The sequence below is a fragment of the Alligator mississippiensis genome, chromosome 5, assembly GCF_030867095.1.
Source record: "Alligator mississippiensis isolate rAllMis1 chromosome 5, rAllMis1, whole genome shotgun sequence".
Classification (NCBI taxonomy): Eukaryota; Metazoa; Chordata; order Crocodylia; family Alligatoridae; genus Alligator; species Alligator mississippiensis.
In genome coordinates this window covers 21707057-21726065 of record NC_081828.1, presented here as the reverse complement: position 1 = coordinate 21726065, position 19009 = coordinate 21707057, and the positions used below count along the sequence as shown (strand labels likewise).

At 41.0% G+C, this 19009-nt stretch overlaps 1 protein-coding gene across 3 annotated transcripts in view; it reads left to right on the top strand.

Moving 5' to 3' along the window:
* LOC102572637 (leucine-rich repeat and IQ domain-containing protein 3) overlaps positions 1 to 19009 on the top strand; it is a 68095-nt gene that overhangs the window by 24300 nt on the left and 24786 nt on the right. For all 3 annotated transcript variants that reach the window (XM_014593914.3, XM_059727942.1, XM_059727943.1), the window contains one exon: positions 15894 to 16062. In XM_014593914.3, coding sequence (XP_014449400.2) covers positions 15894 to 16062 — 169 coding nt within the window. The remainder of the gene's footprint in view (positions 1 to 15893; positions 16063 to 19009) is intronic.

The following is a 19009-nucleotide window of genomic DNA, read 5'->3' as shown; positions in this document are numbered from 1 at the left end:
CTCTAAAATGATAGTAACTCCCACCTTTTTAAAGCACTTTGAAATTTGTGGCTGAAAGCATGAAATATTATTGGTAAAGGAACCTTCTTCCTTCAGTTTCACTTGCAAAATCCCTATTTACTTTGGGTCATATCGATAGAAGCAAGAGCAGAATTTGTGTCTTGGCTGTTTAATTTCTAATGTTCTCTCATCTGGTAAATTAAATTATGATTTAATAGTAGAAACTTTTTTTGGCTTAACCAGTTTTTCATTTAAGTTTTTTTAATGAAAATTCAGTATGATGCATCTTGACTGTAGATCACACAAGATATTTTCTTTGTTTTTCTCTCTGGATTGTATATTTAATAGTGTTTTTACAAGACTTGTGACAATTGGCATTTATTTTCCTACTGTTGTTTCTGTTTTGGGAGCAGAGTCATTTATGTGAGCCTGAAAGTTTTTCATAGTTGGTTTGCTGGCATTTTAATAAACAGCCATTCTGTTACTGTCACAATGTACAGGCAGTCCTCAGACCTACGATACAATTGGTTCCTGAAAACTGTGTCTTAAATTGAAACGTTGTAACTCGGAACCAATTTTCCCATAGGAAACAATGTCATAAATGGGGGATTGGTTCCTGAACCAAGGCCTGATACCCTATTTTCACCAAAAATAGCCCAGAATTTTGTACTGAATCAATTATCGATGAGTAATATAGCTACATTAATATATTTATCCTGTAAATAGCAATCATATTGATTTGTAAGGACTTCTTTGAGGTGACTTTGCTGGACTTTTTGAAGGGTTCTTGGTTGGAGTTTTTGAGGGGTTCTTGGCCGGAGTCTTCTCAGGAGTCTTGGCTGCATGTTTTTCTGGAGTCTTGTCTGCTTTCTTAAAGAACGTGTCCAAGGAAGTTTGGACAGATGTTCTCCCGGGAGATGGGTGACGCAGCAAACTTGTTTGCTGGTGTGGTATCGCATCGGATCAAGCGTTGTAAAGCTGAAACTGACATCACAAAGTTGAAACAGGGTGTAAGTTTATAAACGTTATAAGTCAAAGTGTAAGTCGAGGACTGCCTGTATTCTTACAGTTTTCTAGATTAGGGTTATAATGTGCAGTTTTTGTTTGTTATCTCTAATGCCCAGTATAAGAAAATATATTCATGCAACATGGAATATTGTACTTCAAAAGGGCAAAAATGTCTTTAAGTATTAAATATTTAAGTTATACCATTGAAGAAAATGTGCTTACCTGGTGAAGACCATAAAAAAACTTCAACAGGAGTAGGTGTATCATATGAACTTTACTTTTTTAATTTTTACAAATTAATTTTGGGGATGGGATTTAAAAAAAAAATCCTTTTATTCTTTCTGATTATCTTTGGAATGAAAAAGAGTTCCTATTAAATATTTGATTGAATATGTTTTTGTAGGTAGGCAGCTTGACCGATTCTCGTTTTCCTAAGGACAGAACAGAGGCAAGTGAATCCTTGTACAATTGCTATAATTTTGAAAGAAGAGGAAATCCTGTTTAGTAGATATAAGATTAAAATAGTAAAAAAATAGGAAAAATATGGGTTAGTTTTGAGAATAGTAAAACTGAATGGCAGAATTTGCTAAGTGTCATTTTGAATGTCTATACTCAGTAGAACTCCAGCTTCAAATCACAATGAGAGAAGCAAAGTTTTTTTTTCAGGGTTTCTTTTGTTGGGGGAAGGGGTTGTCTTGTTTTTTGGGGGGGGTGTTTCATAGTTGGTAGGGTCAGAGGGGTCCTGAGCAGATCATCAAGTCCGACCCCCTGCCAGGGGTGGTTTTTTTTGTTTTTTTAATTTTTTGGGGATATTTTTTATTGGAGAGTTGAGGGATTTTAGACAAGTTTGGGGTCATGAAGTACCCTTTTTCAGGTCACTTTGTTCACTGAAAAAGGGTGCTTTGTGCCTCCCAAAATGTCTAGCATCTCTCCTAACTCTCCAGTAAAAGATATAAAAAACACCCTTACTTCTCACATTTCCTGGAACATTATGGCTACAATAATACTCCAAACCTACTAAATTACAATGTGCTCAGTTTTGGCCTTCATTTTTCTGTGCCTGACAAATGATGTTGTTTGTATTTTATTCCATCTATGATTCTTGTAGACAAGACTGTAAGGAAACAATATCTCCTTTGTTTTGCATGGGCATAAAATAGATCCTACCATTTTTTAAGGAATAAGACTTATCTTTTTCTTGGTTTCTTTTTCCTGCTACTGTTGTTATTTTTTAATAATAACTGGTGCACCAGCAGCCCATTGTTCTAGGCATTGTGCAAATAAAGAAAAAGTGTCCTTGTGGTTGTTTACAGTCCTGTTGTATATCTCTTGGTTACTGCTCTCTACTATATTGTTATCTGAAGCAGTAGTGTCCAGCCTTTTGGCTCTAGGGCTGGATGACTTGCTGAGTCAGTGTTGGGCCAGATCTGGTCTATGGGTCCAGTGTGGCATGCAGAGCTGGTCAGTGCATGGCCTTAGCTTTATACAGTGGATTGAGCTCTGGCCCTGTGTACCAGATTGGACCCTGGCCCTGGTCCTGTGTGCCAGATCAGGCCTCTCAGCCCCAACTCCATAAGCAGGTCTGTTCCATCTGGTCTGCAGGGCTTGAAAATTTGGCAGCGGAGGAGCAATGGTAGTGTCAATTGCTACAGTTCCCTAGTGCCAAATTTCTGGTCTTGTGAGGAGCTCTATGGGCCAGATGACATTGCTCCATGAGCCAAATCTGGCCTTCAGCCTGGAGGTTGAGCACCACTGATCTAGATAATAACTTGTGTATTGATAGTTTGAAACACTCTGAAGAACTTGTAGCTGTCTAGGCCAGTGATTCGCAACCAGCGTGCTGTGCAGTATTAACCATTAAAGTAAAGGCATAGAGGGATCTGATGTGGGATTCCAACAATCACACTTCTTGCTATACCACATATGCGTGGCAGAAAGCGCAGTTTTGGGATTCCACATCAGAACCCATTGCACCATATTACCGATCGTGGGCTTTCCCTGCACCAGCAAGTAGCAAGCTTGGTTTCCAGCTGCAGAAGAACATCATGCACTCCTGCAGCTGGGAGCTGCTGTCAATAAGGTGTGCTGCCCCGGCTGCAAACCCCAATCAGCTGACCGAACCTCCTAGCCTCTTGTGCACACACGAGTCTTGACAGGCTCCCCATGTGTTCCAGAGGCTGGGCATTGGCTATGTGTTCAGATAAAGGTGTGATAAGAACCGGCCACAAAGCTATTACACGTGTTTTGTGCAATAACTATGTGGCTTACTCCTTGTTTTATCCATTAATTGATTGAAAATGTGGTCATTAGTTAAGACTTAATTAACCAGTTCATCACATCTTAACTGTAACATCTTTCAGGGGCACAAGAATCCATAGTGTCAAAAACATTCTGACCTATTGTGGTCGTCTGAGCTCTTTACAATAGAAGAATTGCTTTATTATTTTTCTGTAGTCAAAAAAAACAAAAAATGAAAGCTAAGAGCTGGCATTTTTTATGGGTGCAACCTGTTTTCAGCTGTTCACACCCTGTACAAGACAAATATACCTCCTCTGCTCGCGCTGGTAGGGAGGCAGTTAGACAGGCCAAAGCTACCATGGAGCTGAGGATGGCATCCCAAGTAAAAGACAACAAGAAATTGTTTTTTAGATATATAGGGAGTAAAAGGAAGGCCCAGGGAGGAATAGGACCCCTGCTAAATGGGCAGAAACAATTGGTGATGGACAGGGGAGACAAAGCTGAACTCCTCAACGAGTTCTTTGCCTCAGTGTTCCTAAGGGAGGGGCACGACAAGTCTCTCACTGGGATTGTAGAGAGGCAGCAGCAAGGCGCCAGACTGCCATGCGTAGACCCTGAGATGGTGTAGAGTCACTTGGAGGAACTGGATGCCTTTAAGTCGGCAGGCCCAGATGAGCTCCATCCGAGGGTGCTGAAGGCACTGGCCGACATCATAGCAGAGCCACTGGTGGGAATATTCAAACGCTCATGGCGCACGGGCCAAGTCCTGGAGGACTGGAAAAGGGCCAATGTGGTCCCCATTTTCAAGAAGGGGAGGAAGGAGGACCCGGGCAACTATAGGCCAGTCAGTCTCACCTCCATCCTCGGCAAAATCTTTGAAAAAATTATCAAGGCTCACATTTGCGAGAGCCGGGCAGGACAAATTATGCTGAGGGGAAACCAGCACGGGTTCGTAGCAGGCAGATCGTGCCTGATTAATCTAGTCTCTTTTTATGACCAGGTTACGAAACGCCTGGATACAGGAGGAGGGGTGGATGTCGTGTACTTAGACTTCAGGAAGGCCTTCGATATGGTATCCCACCCCATACTGGTGAACAAGTTAAGAGGCTGTGACTTGGGTGACTACACAGTCCAGTGGGTGGCGAATTGGCTAGAGGGTCTCACCCAGAGAGTTATGGTGGATGGTTGGTTTCGACCTGGAAGGGTGCGGGCAGTGGGGTCCCGCAGGCTCGGTCCTTGGACCGATACTCTTTAATGTCTTCATCAGCGACTTGGACGAGGGAGTAAAATGTACTTTGTCCAAGTTTTCAGATGACACAAAGCTATGGGGAGAAGTGGACACGCAGGGAACGGCTGCAAGCAGACCTGGACAGTTTGGACAAGTGGACAGAAAACAACAGAATGCAGTTCAACAAGGAGAAATGCAAAGTGCTGCACCTAGGGAGGAAAAATATCCGGCACACCTACTGCCTAGGGAATGACCTGCTGGGTGGCACGGAAGTTGAAAGGGATCTTGGAGTCCTAGTGGACTCCAAGATGAACATGAGTCGGCAGTGTGACGAAGCCATCAGAAAACCCAATGGCACTTTATCGTGCATCAGCAGATGCATGACGAATAGGTCCAAGGAGGTGATACTTCCCCTCTATTGGGCGCTGGTCAGACCTCAGTTGGAGTACTGCGTGCAATTCTGGGCGCTGCACTTCAAGAGGGATGCGGATAACCTGGAGAGGGTCCAGAGAAGGGCCACTCGTATGGTCAAGGGCCTGCAGACCAAGCCCTACGAGGAGAGACTAGAGAACCTGGACCTTTTCAGCCTCCGCAAGAGAAGGTTGAGAGGCGACCTTGTGGCTGCCTATAAGTTCATCATGGGGGCACAGAAGGGAATTGGTGAGGTTTTATTCACCAAGGCGCCCCCAGGGGTTACAAGAAATAATGGCCACAAGCTAGCAGAGAGCAGATTTAGATTGGACATTAGGAAGAACTTCTTCACGGTTAGAGTGGCCAAGGTCTGGAACGGGCTCCCAAGGGAGGTGGTGCTCTCCCCTACCCTGGGGGTCTTCAAGAGGAGGTTAGATAGGCATCTAGCTGGGGTCATCTAGACCCAGCACCCTTTCCTGCCTATGCAGGGGGTCGGACTCGATGATCTATTGAGGTCCCTTCCGACCCTAACCTCTATGAATCTATACAAGCGGCCATAATGGATGTGAACAGTTGAAACCAGTCTGGTCCTATAAGAACTGGCTGTCATGTTTGCTTTGGCTTAAGGAGTGCCTTTATTATTGTAATCAATGGAATTTGGCAAATAGCTGGTGACACTTCCATAATTTTAAATGGCTGCTGCTATATCTTCATGTGACTTACGTGGCTCATATTATACATATGGATAGAAATACTAGTTTCATTAAAGTTGGTGGCATTGACTTGTTTGCAGTCAGGATTTCACCAACAAAGTTAATAAATTCTCTACATAGGACAGACCCTGAATTTGCCTGGCTTCAGGTGATAATAGACCACTGATTCCGGGTGACTGCTGTAGTTGGTGCCGTAGCATAGTGGGGACAAGCGGGTTGACTATCTTTGGTGCCAAAGCGAAGGGGCGTCAACAGGCACTGTCCAGCCAGGGCAGGGTGGGGGACAGAACCATGAGTGGCTCATTTTGGGGGACATGGGGAAGGAGGGAGGGCAGCTCCTGCTGCTGTGTGCACTCCTAGGCAAGCGGGGGGGGGGGGGGGGGGCAGCGTGTGTCCCTCAGATCTGTGTGCAGGGCAAGGGTGGGCTGCTGCTGCGGGCTTTGCCCCAGGTACCAAACTTCGTTACTACAGTACTGTCTGTAGTGGTCTGAGTCCAGCTGCTTCCAACCAGGAAACAGAGGGTTTAGAAATGTCTCTCTTTTGGCTAAAAGATCTGAAAACTAGCCAGGTCAAAAAAACCAAACAAACCACGAAGCGAAATCCTTAGAATAGCCAGCTGTAATTCAGAAACTTGAACTGATGTCTGTGCAGTGCAAGGCTGCCCTGGCAAGAGACCCTCAGCTATCTTTGCATGCATTAGCTCTGGACCTGGAAGCAGCTCTGTCTGGGCTTACTAGCTGAGACACAGCACTGCAGCATTGCAGCTACAGCATACTGCTTTTGTTTTCGGAGGTAACACACGCAGAGCTGGCTTGGGGAATCTCTGTAGGGCATCTGCCTTGTATCCAGTTATCAGCATAGCCATCCCTGAGGAAGTGGTTGAGTATGAATGATGTCTGACATCGAGGAGAGTAGAAGAACACAACCCATTCAGAAGTGTTTCAGAGACTATTATTTTTCTAGTTTCTTTTTGCAGAATGCTCAATCTTGCAGACAATCATTGCTCTTCTTTTAGGAAAAGTGGGTTTTTTTTCAACTTTGTATTTCTTTCCTAAGAATCAGTTATTTCTTTGTATTCTATCCATCTGAATGGTAATCAGATTGATGTAAGATCATGACACACTTTCTCTTCATATTGATCCTCCTCATTTCAGTTTGTTTCCTTGATATTTTAATCTGGTTTTATTTCCTGATGAGAAAAAACCCAAATGTTTCTGTGTTCCAAGGATAATTTTGTTGATGTGCTAGGCTTATGAAGAGTGACAGTTTCTTTATTATTTGTTTTTCTCTGGGAAAGTGAAAGTATCCCGCTGTTCAACTAAAAATTTCCAACCATTAACATGATGTTTTTGGAGGGATGATATACCGTGCCTGGAACACAGCTGAAGTGCCTAGATGTTTACACCAGGCTTTCCACCTCAAATGCCAACCTTTGCTATATTGAGTCTCTTAGGGATGGACAGAAGTGTGATTTTTATTTTTTGTGCCTGTTCCTCAGAAGGAAAGAAATGAAATGGATTCTCCTTTCATGCCCTTTGAGAGTCACTGCTTTTTGTAACTGAATTATGTGTACACTTAACAAACGTAGGCAACGTGCTTTGTCTAAACATATCTTAAACTATGATGTTTCGGTAATTTGAGGAAGAATGGTTTTAAAACAAAGGAATAATCCCTCCTGTGTTTTCTTCTCTGCTGTAATAAGCCACATTACATTTTGCTTGCTCTTTTGTGGCATCCTACAGTTATTGGTAAGCGTTGTATCCAGAGTGATCTAAAATAATAGTTTTTATTAGCTCATTATAAATAATGCGGAGGATAAAACGTATTATCACTATGAGGCTGAAAAATAACTGCTGCACAAGGTTAGTAGTGACTTGTAACGAGGTCTGTCATTACGGCAGTACTGTCAGACTGTTCGTGTCCAACATCAGTTTGTGCTAGTGCTTCCCCATTGCAGCGTGCTAGGGAGTGAGTTTACCGGGGAGAACCTTACACATATCTGTGCGTGTTTATTATAGAAGAATGCAAGTCACTGAGGACCTTATTATGATTAGTGAAGTGTGAGCAACAAAAGCAAGGGGCCTGCTTCACTTACTGGTTCTTGCATTGTGGTTATTTGGACATGTTCATCAGCCCAGAACTTTTAGTTCTTCAGCCATTCTCATCGCCTCTATCAAATTCTTTTTCCTGTCAGCTGAGATTTAGTAATCCTGTAATAACCTTTCCCTCTTCTGCCACTTAATAAATTCAAACATAACTTGTTCTTCTGGAGGTTTTCAGCTAGTATGCTGTCCTGTCATATACTTGCTTTTGCAATTATTCTCTTTCATGCCCTAAGTTCAGTGAGTGCCATTTTAATTTCTTCCTCTCCTATAATTTTGAGCTCATTTATTCTGTGTGAACCACCCATAGTTTTGCCTCCCTCCCTCATATATACCATGTCTTCTATAACAAGAAAAAATTAAGAGCACACAAAAGCCTGCTTTAACTGATTGTAGGGACAGGTCGTGGTATATCTGCTCTCACAGATTTAAAGCACACTCCTCATGTAGTCTCACTGAAAGCAATGGGTCTGCTTGAGGCAAAGAAAGCAACTACCTTAAAGTAGTAATGTTTTTTACTTAGACGTTATCATTTTTAACCTTAGCACTAGCTACAGCCAAAGTTTCAGGGGTCTGTGAGGGTCACATCTAGACTCAGAGAGACCAATGTGGGGTAGGAGGACCACTCACCTTCCTGAAAAATGAGGAATAATTGAAGCTGTGAGAAGTGTTGACAGACTTCAACATGATCATTTATTCCACCTTGAAACTGGGATTTGGGATTTTATTCTTTGTTGATTGAATTACTAGTGTAGGTATTTGCTGCTTCATCTCACCTCTGCCTACCATTAAAGTTCTTCAACTGCCTAGCTTCGTCTTCCCTACTCATTATAGTTCTTACCTCTTTCACCTTGTTTTCCCATTTTTCCCTGCCTCTTTCCCACTTTCACTCTGCTTTTATTCATTCTGCTTACTTAATCCATTCCTCTTCCCCCACTTTAGCTGTATGGGATCACCATAAGTAGCCTAAAGGGCCAGGATACATCTCTCAAAACTGAATGCATCCTACCTCTTGTAACATATACTATGCAGTGTAAAGTTATAACTTGATGCAGCTTGGTGATTTATTGTGTAATAATTTAATATACTCAAGTAGGACACACAAGTAGGTTCAAACATGACTTAAGTTGTAGGTGACATGACTTTGACTGTTTTAATCTTTGTCATTAGTCAACATTTATCCACCAGAATAAAAGTAATTCAGCAAACACCTTTGCAGGCATTATGGTAATTGAGGATGGAGATTGAGCAGCAAATCAGGATCATCTTCTAGTAGAATCCAGGGTAATTACCATCCTAGTTACTGCTTATGAGAGAGAATGAACCTCTCCATAATCCTTTCTGGACTCTCTGTGGATATTTTAATTTTGATTGCTTCTAAAGCCCCATTCAGGAGCAGATCTACATGGTAATGGACACTGTATAAATATGTCTAAATTATTGTTCCTGTCATGAAGACTCTGTAGTTTTTCCTGCCTGTTGCACTGAGCCAATGAGTGTCCACTTCCTGTTGAACATAAAATTGGCCCTGTGTTGCTAAAGTGAGTAAACTAAACATCAGCCTTGGCAAGCAGTTTCTCTTTATCCTGACAAGGGTATTGATTAATATGGGAAGAAAGCAATCAACAAACTAAACAAGTAGTAGGTCAGAAGAAAGAATGAAAAAAAAATTAATAAAATATGGAAACAAAGACAACCAGAAGTAGAGTTGCAGGAACCAGAAGAGAGTGAGTGATGGAGGCAAGAATGGGGACCAAAATAGGCAAAATGCACAATAGGAAACATAGGTAGAAGGAGAAGACTTGGGAGCCAAACCTTCAGCTCAGGAGTCAAACAACAGAACTAGCCCAAAATAGGTGGTTAATCATGATTTCTGATCTGTAGCTTGGCCTGGTAAGAGAACAGGTTGTGGGAAGAGATTAAAAAAAAAGGGGATGAGAAAACAGCATAGTTTACTATTGTGCTATTCAGAGACTATCCGTATGGCTTTTTGCTGCTGAGAAAGAGATGCAATTGTAGTACTCGTAGTGTAATTAGCCTTTGCTCCCAAATACCTGAAATGGGCCTTATAGATTTGTAATGAATCATGTTGAAGCATACCAGAAATCTATGCTGTCATTCGCATACTATTCAGTGTACTATTACACTGCACATTTTTTACAAGTCTTTGACTCAAAATCTGCTAATTTGTTTATTATGGTTTTGTAAAGATTTTCATCCTCATTGCAAAAGGGCACAAATTAATTTCTTATGTTGCATAATTTTGTGACTATACTACTTCTTATTGTTCTAGAAAGATTAAAGCTGGGAAGTGGCTGCAATGTCCTAGTCATTTGCAGATAGAGACAAGTAGCCCTAATGCCTAAACTCATAATAGCACAGCTGTACTCTCTTAAACTAATAGCTCTTCAAAGATAGACCTTTAAATTTCTGTCCTTCATGCTTCTGCATTTTACAGGTTATTAATGGCACATTACATATTACCATAAAAACCCCAATGTCTCTATAATGGCTTGAAAACTATTTCATTAATATGTTAATATGAAGCCCTTTGCAGATAATGTTTTGTCAATCTTTTTAAAGTACTGTATGCTACATTCCAAAAATTATATACTTATTCTTTGTACTTACTGAGTAATTGCTGTGACCAGTCAGGGTTTCCTTGAAATTTGAAGATCACTTTCAAATAGTGTTGCTTATGATTAAATTGTACCCTGCATTACTTTTTAAAGGACTAGAATGAAGGATTTCAGGCCTAAAATTTATCTTTTTGAAATCATATGTATTTTCCTTTCTGATATATTAAAATCAACCTCACCTATGAAGTAAAAAGTACCAGTAAAGAATTAGACTACAATGATGGATGAATCTACAGTAACAAATCTAGTTTTGCCAGAACATAGAAATTGTTAAACTCTATTAGATTGGTAGCCTATTCAGCCTCTTGTGGGCGTCGATCAGGTGCAGTAATCCTGTTTCCTATCCTGGCCAGTAAAAGATGTTTTAGAAGATGATTCAAGAAGCCCTGGAAGGCATAATTATGGATTTACTTGCCTGTAGGGGTAGGGAAGAAATATCCCCCATCAGCTAGAGGTGAGTTAAATGGTGAAGCATGAGGATTTGTGTCTCTTCTATCTATTAAAAAAAAAAAAAAAAAAAAAGAATATAATATACTGCATTTACTCAAATACAAGATGAGGCCCCCCGGCTGCCTGTTAAATACATTGTCTATCTTTGAACTGCTACCAAAAGCATCATGTGCTAATTAATGGAAAACTTCTATGAAGCTGATTAAATGCAGCCAACACTGAGCATGACTATAAAGTACATGGCCCATTTTGGGCAAACATGTTGACAGGAAATATTTTTTCCCTTAATAACCCCCTGAAAACAGGCATTGCTGCTGCAGCAATGAATGAAAACTGGGCCTGGAGGTATTGCAATACCACGCCAGCACACACAGGGCGCAGCCAGACGAGCACAGTCATGCGGTATGTGGCACTGCAAACACCACGTACTGCACAGTCCAGTGTTCTCCATCCTGAAAGAGAAGTCCTAAATGTCAGACATCATCAAACAGGGCCCCAAACGGTTCACCCAGAATCCCTCTGTAACCCCCCGCTCTTAGTTTATCGCATATGATTAGTATGGCCCCATCCTCCAAGAGGTGAAGTTGGACCAGGTTGCCCTATGTCTCATTTGCATGTATTTTTTTGGAGGATCCCAGGACTGATAACAAGAACACCTGGTTCCAATTACAAGTGGGGGGACTAATTAGCAAATGGATCCTTTGTGGGGTGGTATCTGGAATACACACAGATACTGAGCAATCCTGAGCTGTGAGGTCACCATTGCTTTAAATGCTGTTGAGTTTGCTGGGACCGAACCCAAGTGCCAAAGTGTTGCATAAATGTGTATTTATGGAGTACCTGTGCTTACACTTGCAGTAGTTTCAAAAACGGTAGAAGTGCATTTGTTTTGGATGAACTAAGTGTATGGGGAATATATGCAAATTGCTACAGCTATGCTTATTTCAAGGTCTTTATTTTCATATTTGTTATTCATTTCCATGTGCTCATGCTGATAGTAAGGAGGTGGGGAGGGGGCTACAGGGGGGAAAAAAGTTGAGGGGAGAAAAGGCCAAAGGAGCTACCTGATTCCCCAGATGTATTTTTTCCCAGCTGTAGCAGTTGGAGCAGGGACAAATTCAAGACATACCTACCATAATTAAATGCTATACCTGCTAAATTACATCAAGTTTATAAATGTTCCATATATAGACTCTAATTATTGGGGGGTTATTTTATAATCAGGATTGTCTTATATTCAAGTAAATATGGTAACTGGATTTCCTCCTTGTTCATGTAAACTTCCAGTAATTTTTTTAATACCGTGAAGCCTTTAACCTCCGTGGTATCTTGCAAGTTCTGCAGGCCAAATTAGTTATTGTTTATGTCACAACCCGAAGTTGTGATTTGTTGTTTGTGTGTGCTTCGGCAATGCTAAATTATGTTCCCGCCTAAATTACAGTTTCCTTGCACGGTAGAGTTCTCTGCTGCGGGAGAGAACTCTGGTGCAACGGGGGATTTCCCGCCAATTTGCAACTTCTTTGCATGGTGCATTTCTTTTGCATCTCAGAGATGCACGGTGCAAAGGAGTTCCCACCATTTGTATTCGGATTCGCGCCACATTATTGGCCGGTTCTAAATGTAGGCACACGTGGCGGCTAGCTATTGGCTTGCTAGCCGTACAAAAGGCTTGAGTGGTTTCCGCCCAAGTTGGAGGACTTCACGAACATCAGGAGAGAGAGGAAAACTGGAGAGAGGCAGAACTCGCCAGGAGGAGGAGACTTCGCGCTGTGTGAAGATCTCTAAGCGATGTGGACCCTTGCGGACCCAACGCACCTTTCTTAAGCAGGCAACAGAGGTCTAAACAGCCTCTGGCCTCTCCCCGTCGCCGAGCGCAATCCTAGATGTATCCCTATCCTATATACCCAATTTTCAAACCCACGGAGTCTTAACAGCTCCGGGGGACCTGGGAACCGAACAAAACCCACGGAGATTCAGCCACTCCGTGAGGAAAGAATTGCCAAACCCGCGGAGCCTAAACTACTCCGGGGCCAAAGAACCGAGTTTGTCAGAGTCCTCCAACGAGGACTCAAGCGGAGCTGCGCCTGGAAAACTGTCCAGCCTACACCGCGACCATCTTGGTTGTAAGTAAATAATCTTTTCAATCAACCACTACACCTCCGTAACTAATTCTAGCTCGCGCGTACCTAACCGCCCCGCGTGCCCGGGCTGCTGGCCACAGTCCGTGCGCGCAAAGACGGGCCCGGCTCGCCCCCGGCCTGCACAGTTTAAAAAAAAAAAAAAAAAGTTTTGAATTTGCTGTGCTTAAATTGCATCAGATGTTGCCTTGTTCTTGTACTATGACAACACAAGAGTGCCCAGTGCGCCTTCTGCATAGCATTCATTGTTGCATATTTTTGTTGTGCTTCCTTTTGTTTACTGCCTTTTTAAACGTCTTTAGTTTTTTTTAGATTCTCATCAGATGGAAGCTTGCATGGTTTTCATCATTTTCACTGTCCAATACTGAAATCTTTCTATTTCTCCTATACCCTTTCTAGTCAGGGTGACCAAAACTGGGTGCTATTCTGGATGAGCATGTATGTTTGACTTATAAAATGACACTGTAATATTTTCCATCCTTTTGCTTACACTTACTACAGTGGTTCTCAACCATTTTTATATTCAGGGCACCCCTCCATAACTTTTTTGAATTTAGTGTCACTCTGGTTGAGATCTACAGTTGCGCTGCCTCAGTTTACCTCAGTGGTTCTCAACTGGGGTGCTGCCACTGACACCAGTTGGAGCTGCCCCAAGAACCTCACACACTGCCAGATTGGGAAGTGGCTGCTGGAGGAGCCCACAGTACCCTGGTTGAGCACCTGTGACCTAACACTTACTGAATTTTTTGTTGATGCTGCACATGTAATAATTTTTGTTGAGCTCTCCCCAGCAGTACACAGCTGTGTATTTTCTGAGTGATTACAGTTAATTTAGAAGCTAGTAAAATAAATGTGCATCACTTTGCATCTAACAACATTGAATTTCAGCTGCTGCCTGCTATCCATTTACTTATCTTTGTTAGGTTCCTCTCATGATACTCACAGATGCCTCTAACATTTGCAAACCAAATTATTTATATATTATTTGCAGGTTTTGCCATCTCACCACATACCACCTTTTAAATATCTTTTAAATATCTTTAATACATCTCTGTCACAGGTTTTGGGATTATCCTAGTAAAGTATGTCAAACAGTTCTCCTTTATCTACTATTCTGTTTTTATGCTTGGAAATTCTAATAGGAAGTAGGAGGCATTTTGTTTTTCTTTTCAGAATCTGTGCTGGCATATCATGGTTGTCTAGGTGTTTTATAATTCTGTTGTTAATTAACATGTCAACCAATTGAGTCTCACCATTGTCTGTCATCTTCAGTGCCTTAAAAATAGATAAAATATTTGTTACCCCAGTCCTTCTAGATAGCAGTATAATTTAATGAGAGGTTGCATAGGTTTATTAGTAACTAAATACTTCATGCTTAAATTCTAGCTGTTTTGAGAACATTCTTCAAAGAGAAAATAACTCCATGTTTAAAACCCAATCCTAATCCCAATCCATTCAAGTAAATCAAGGTCTTTCAGTTAAATTCAAGGGGAGGGGGTCTGGAAATACTATGGTGCTTTGGGAAAAGGAACTTGCATTCAGAATACACTGAGGGCATGTCAAACTCATGGGAGCTCCCTCTGCTTGCAGTGTGGATTGGACCCAGTATTGCATGCAGCACAGGTAGTCCAGTGCACAAACTAGCAGCATTCTGCCAGATCAGACCTGCATGCTGACTCCAGGACTGGTCCAGATTGGGCCCAGGATTTCCATGCACGCTGGAGCCAGCATGCAGGGGCAGTCTGATAGGATGCTGCATGCAGCCTGTAGCCCAGATCTCCTTTGCTGTGGGCAGTGCTGGCTTCAGTCCATGCTCCTCAGGCCTTGGAGCGGGGTTTGGTGTAAGATGCATGTGACATGTGGGCTGCATGCAGCACAGAAGGCAGGCATGGAGTGCGTGTTGCATGCAGTGTCCCACTGAACCAGGTGTGTGCGCTGTCCGCAGCATGGCCTGATTCAGACGGGCCCCAGAGCTAACTTACAGGGACGGTGTGGGTGCCACATACAGCACGTGCCCCAGACAAATTCCCTGTTCCTAGTGTGACACACAGTGCCAGGGCTGGTGTGTGCCCCATGCAGCACATGGGGCCAGGCTGAACATACACTGGCTGGATCATGTGGCTCTATGGGTCAGATGTAGCCAATGGGCTATATGTTTGACATCCCTGATTTATACCTTGACCACTTCTTGGCTATACCTATCCACTCTATCAGTGCTAATTGTCCTTAAAGTTAATGTCAGTAAAATTAATTGTTTAAATATGTGCAAAGCACCAGAGAAAGTCAGAAATCCTTGATGTATATAAATTAAATGAATTTATTTACAGATGTTTTGGTAGCAAAAGTTTGGGTAGTATCTTTCAGCTATACACCTGTCTGAAAGAGAGACATGTTTAGCGTACAGTATTTGAAAGCTCCTGACAAAATCTTGGCGTCGGCAGGGTCTCACTCACACTAACGTGACTAGGCCTTGTAGCTCATCTTTCAGGCTGTTTTCTCTTTCTGATTTCTGCCAATCAGTCCACTCCAAATTTTCATACTTTTTTTCCCCTTTCCCCTGTGATAAAACTGCAAGACCTTTGCAATCTTCCTCAAGGTCTTTCCCAACATTTCTTATTTGGGTGCACAACTACCTGTTGTATATGATGGAGCATCTTATTTTACTACATGCATTAAATAATTAAGAACTAAGAAAACTGTGAGAATCTTGCTACTGAATTTTCTGACTTTAATTCCAGTAAAATTTAAACTGTGATATTTTATCTACATTACTTTTGGTATGTAATTTGCTTTCTTTTCTCTTTAAAGTAAATATAGTGCATGGGAGGAATTTATTAGCATTTAAGTTTGCAGCTCACTTTGTGTCTTAGCTACAACAAGAAAATTAACTCTAGATTATTCAGTTACTCAGCACTACCTTCTTTTTTTATCTACTGTGAAATAGTGACAGAGGTTTTATTTTACAGCAAAATTCTTTTGCATGAAGTTCCCCTGCAGAGACATTACATCAGAGATGGAGCAAAACAAATTTACAGTCAAGGCACACCTTCAGAATGTGATAGTAAAAGCTTTATGTATCACATCATTAAACCAGAACAGAACACTGAGGATGAAAAGCTTACATCTGGGAAACAAGTAAGTGTGCTATTAAATGTTAATTTAAAAACTTTTTCTACAGAAAAATCTAGACTGTGCATATAGCAGCAAGAATCGTTCTAAACATTTCAGGAAAATCTGATAAGACTAAAGACTATGTACTGAAAAAAATGTTCTTGATATTTAAGATTCTATTTTCCAAGTTACACATCATATATTATGCTAGAGTGTAATACAAATCTAAGAGGAGAAAGAACACTGATGTTTAGTGTACACACTGTAGCTCTAAATATTATTCAACCATAATTATTGGCTTTATCGAATTTTGAAGAAGCTGCAGGTCATTCAGTACTTTTACATTATTTAGCTTTTACAAATGTTTTCAAATCATTTAATAAACACAGTGCTTCCATTCAACATCCAAAGGTAGTAAAACTCACTCTTGCAAACAGACGCACCTCTTTGTTTCCTGTTTCCATATAGAACGTTGTATTTCTGCCTTCTTGCTTTTTTCCAGGTATTACACAGGATGGCACTCTCCTACTTCTGCCGCTTAACTCTTCATTTTCTTCTTGTAGATCAGCATTGAGAGACGTCTTTTTTGAAGTTAAAAATAAAAAGGAAATAGCCTCCTGAAGGTTTGGGGGCGGGGGGGGGGGTGGAAATGAGGTGAAGGAGATGAAGGGAAATTCAGAGCAAGTTCTAAAATTCAAAGAGGCGGGTTAGCAACACTCTTTGATAGGGTTGCTTCTCTTACCTTCTTTGTAGTTTGTTTATCCTTAATATCTTTTTTTCCCTCTATCCTTACATTCTCTTTATTCAGTTAAATGTGTGTGTGTGTGTGTGTGTGTGTGTGTGTGTGTGTGTGTGTATATATATATATATATATATATATAACTTGAAATGTCATCACATAATTAATTTCACATAGAAAAATTACTTAATGTGAATTAAGTGATGATTAATTTAAACCAGCTATCTTGATAAGTTAGACTTAGAGGCAAATGTTGCTAAAGAGATAGTTTTAACCATAATTGCATGAAGCCAAACACTCAGCAGGAAAGATTTCTGTCAGTTGCCTTCTGTCTTGTAATTCCTGTAAATTGCCTTCCCTGATTTTGACTTTTTGTGCGTCTTTTATCTTGGACCTGACACAATAGAGCTATACTAGTGACTAATTTTGCAGTCTTAAATGTGATCTCTTTTGTCATCTGTCTTTCCAGTAAAGGCCATGGATCTAAACATTTTCTTTCTGTTCACTGGTCTAGAAGAATTGGAAAAAAAAAATCACATAATATTTTCATCCATGGTAGTTTTTTAAACATTTGGCCTTTAACAATAGATCATTCTCATTGTGGGTTCAGTGTTTTCTGTACTTATGCTTATTTTGACATGCTTTTAATGGATAGTACTTGGTAAAATTTCTAGAATAATAGATTAATATGGGGTTGTCCATCTAATCGCCCAAGTATTTAACAAAAGGTCTGGGGGCCCTGGAAGCAGGGGAGGACTCGGGAGTGGACACACTGCCGGCACAGATGTCTGTGAGCCTGGCTACTCTGAAATTGGACAGCCCTGGGCTAATGCACTATTAGTGTGATCTTTCTCTCTTCATGGGAGAACTTGGGAGTTTGGCCATAGATTTGTCAGTGGCTTGGGCTATAACTTTTGAATAATGGTTCGAAGGTTTTTAGGGGTACATGGCTCCAATTTTAGTTCCTGGCCTAGTTTAGAATAATTGTTATTTCAATAAGGGAGGAGGGAAGGAGAACCAAACTAATAGCTAGAAAAATGACATTTCAGGTTCCAGTAGTCAAGGAGCTGCTAGGTCTAGAAACATGTCATATATAACAATAGAAAACTTTCCTGTGATATACAACATTAATTTCTAGCTCTGACAGTATGTGAATTATTGGACTTTAAAACTGTCACTGATCCTTCAATCTAGTGGTCATTTTAGCAGTAATCTAGAATGAATGTGGCAAATCTCTATAGAAATGCCATAAATAAAGTTCTGAACTCTGGAGAAGTGTAATTTTGGACTACTGAAGGGACGGTGGTGCTGAAAGTGTTGTTTTTTGGATAAGACTTACAAAAGCTTCAGCAGTTTGTGACCATTAAAGATACCGTGATAATTTTTGCAAAGGGAGGGTGTTATTGTCCCGGTATGCTAGCTAGGTTTCTGCTTGGGTAATTACATTCTGTTTAGCATTTCCAAAGATTTGATATTTTCAGCTAGAGAGATTATTCTTTCCGTCCCCTTCAGAAATTCATTGTAGTGTTTGAATTGCTGGGATAGAGTGGCTGCTCTAATTCCATTCCAGAGATGGATCCATTTCAACAGTGGGTGAAATGATCCCTGTACATAGAAGGTCTAGTTCTCATTGATGCCAGTGCTCCTTCACTTTACCAACTTAAAGGGGTCTTTACCCCTTTTTTACAGCTGTATATCATTACTAGCATGGTTTTAAAGTTACTTCATTAGAAATACAGAGTCTCTAAGACATTCTTTTGTTATATGAGTCGGTGAAAGTACTGTTTTTTGTGTACTATTTTACCCCTTATTTTCTGTTATATGGCATCTCCCTTATTTTTCTTCTTAATATTACTCATTCTCAGGTCAAAGAGGAAACCTCCATAACAGAATGTGACTGCGATCACAAAGTGTAATGAATTTCAAATACCCAGAGCTGGTGATTGTTCCATAAATGTTGATGAGTCATAAACTCTTGAGGCCAAATTCAACCCTTCTGTAAGCAAGTACAATTCTATTGACACCAGTGGAGCTGCTTTCTCTTAAATTGAAGCTTAAATTGGCCATTGGAGTTTTCACTTCTGTTGCAATGCTTTTTGGTTCTGCTTATGAACCTATAAATGTTGATTTACAGAAGTTTGCTAAAAGCACTGTCTTAAGAATCTTAAAAAAGCTGAGTGGTTTAACAAGTGACTCTGGCTTAGTGTCTATATACAGAGTTAGCTGTTTCTT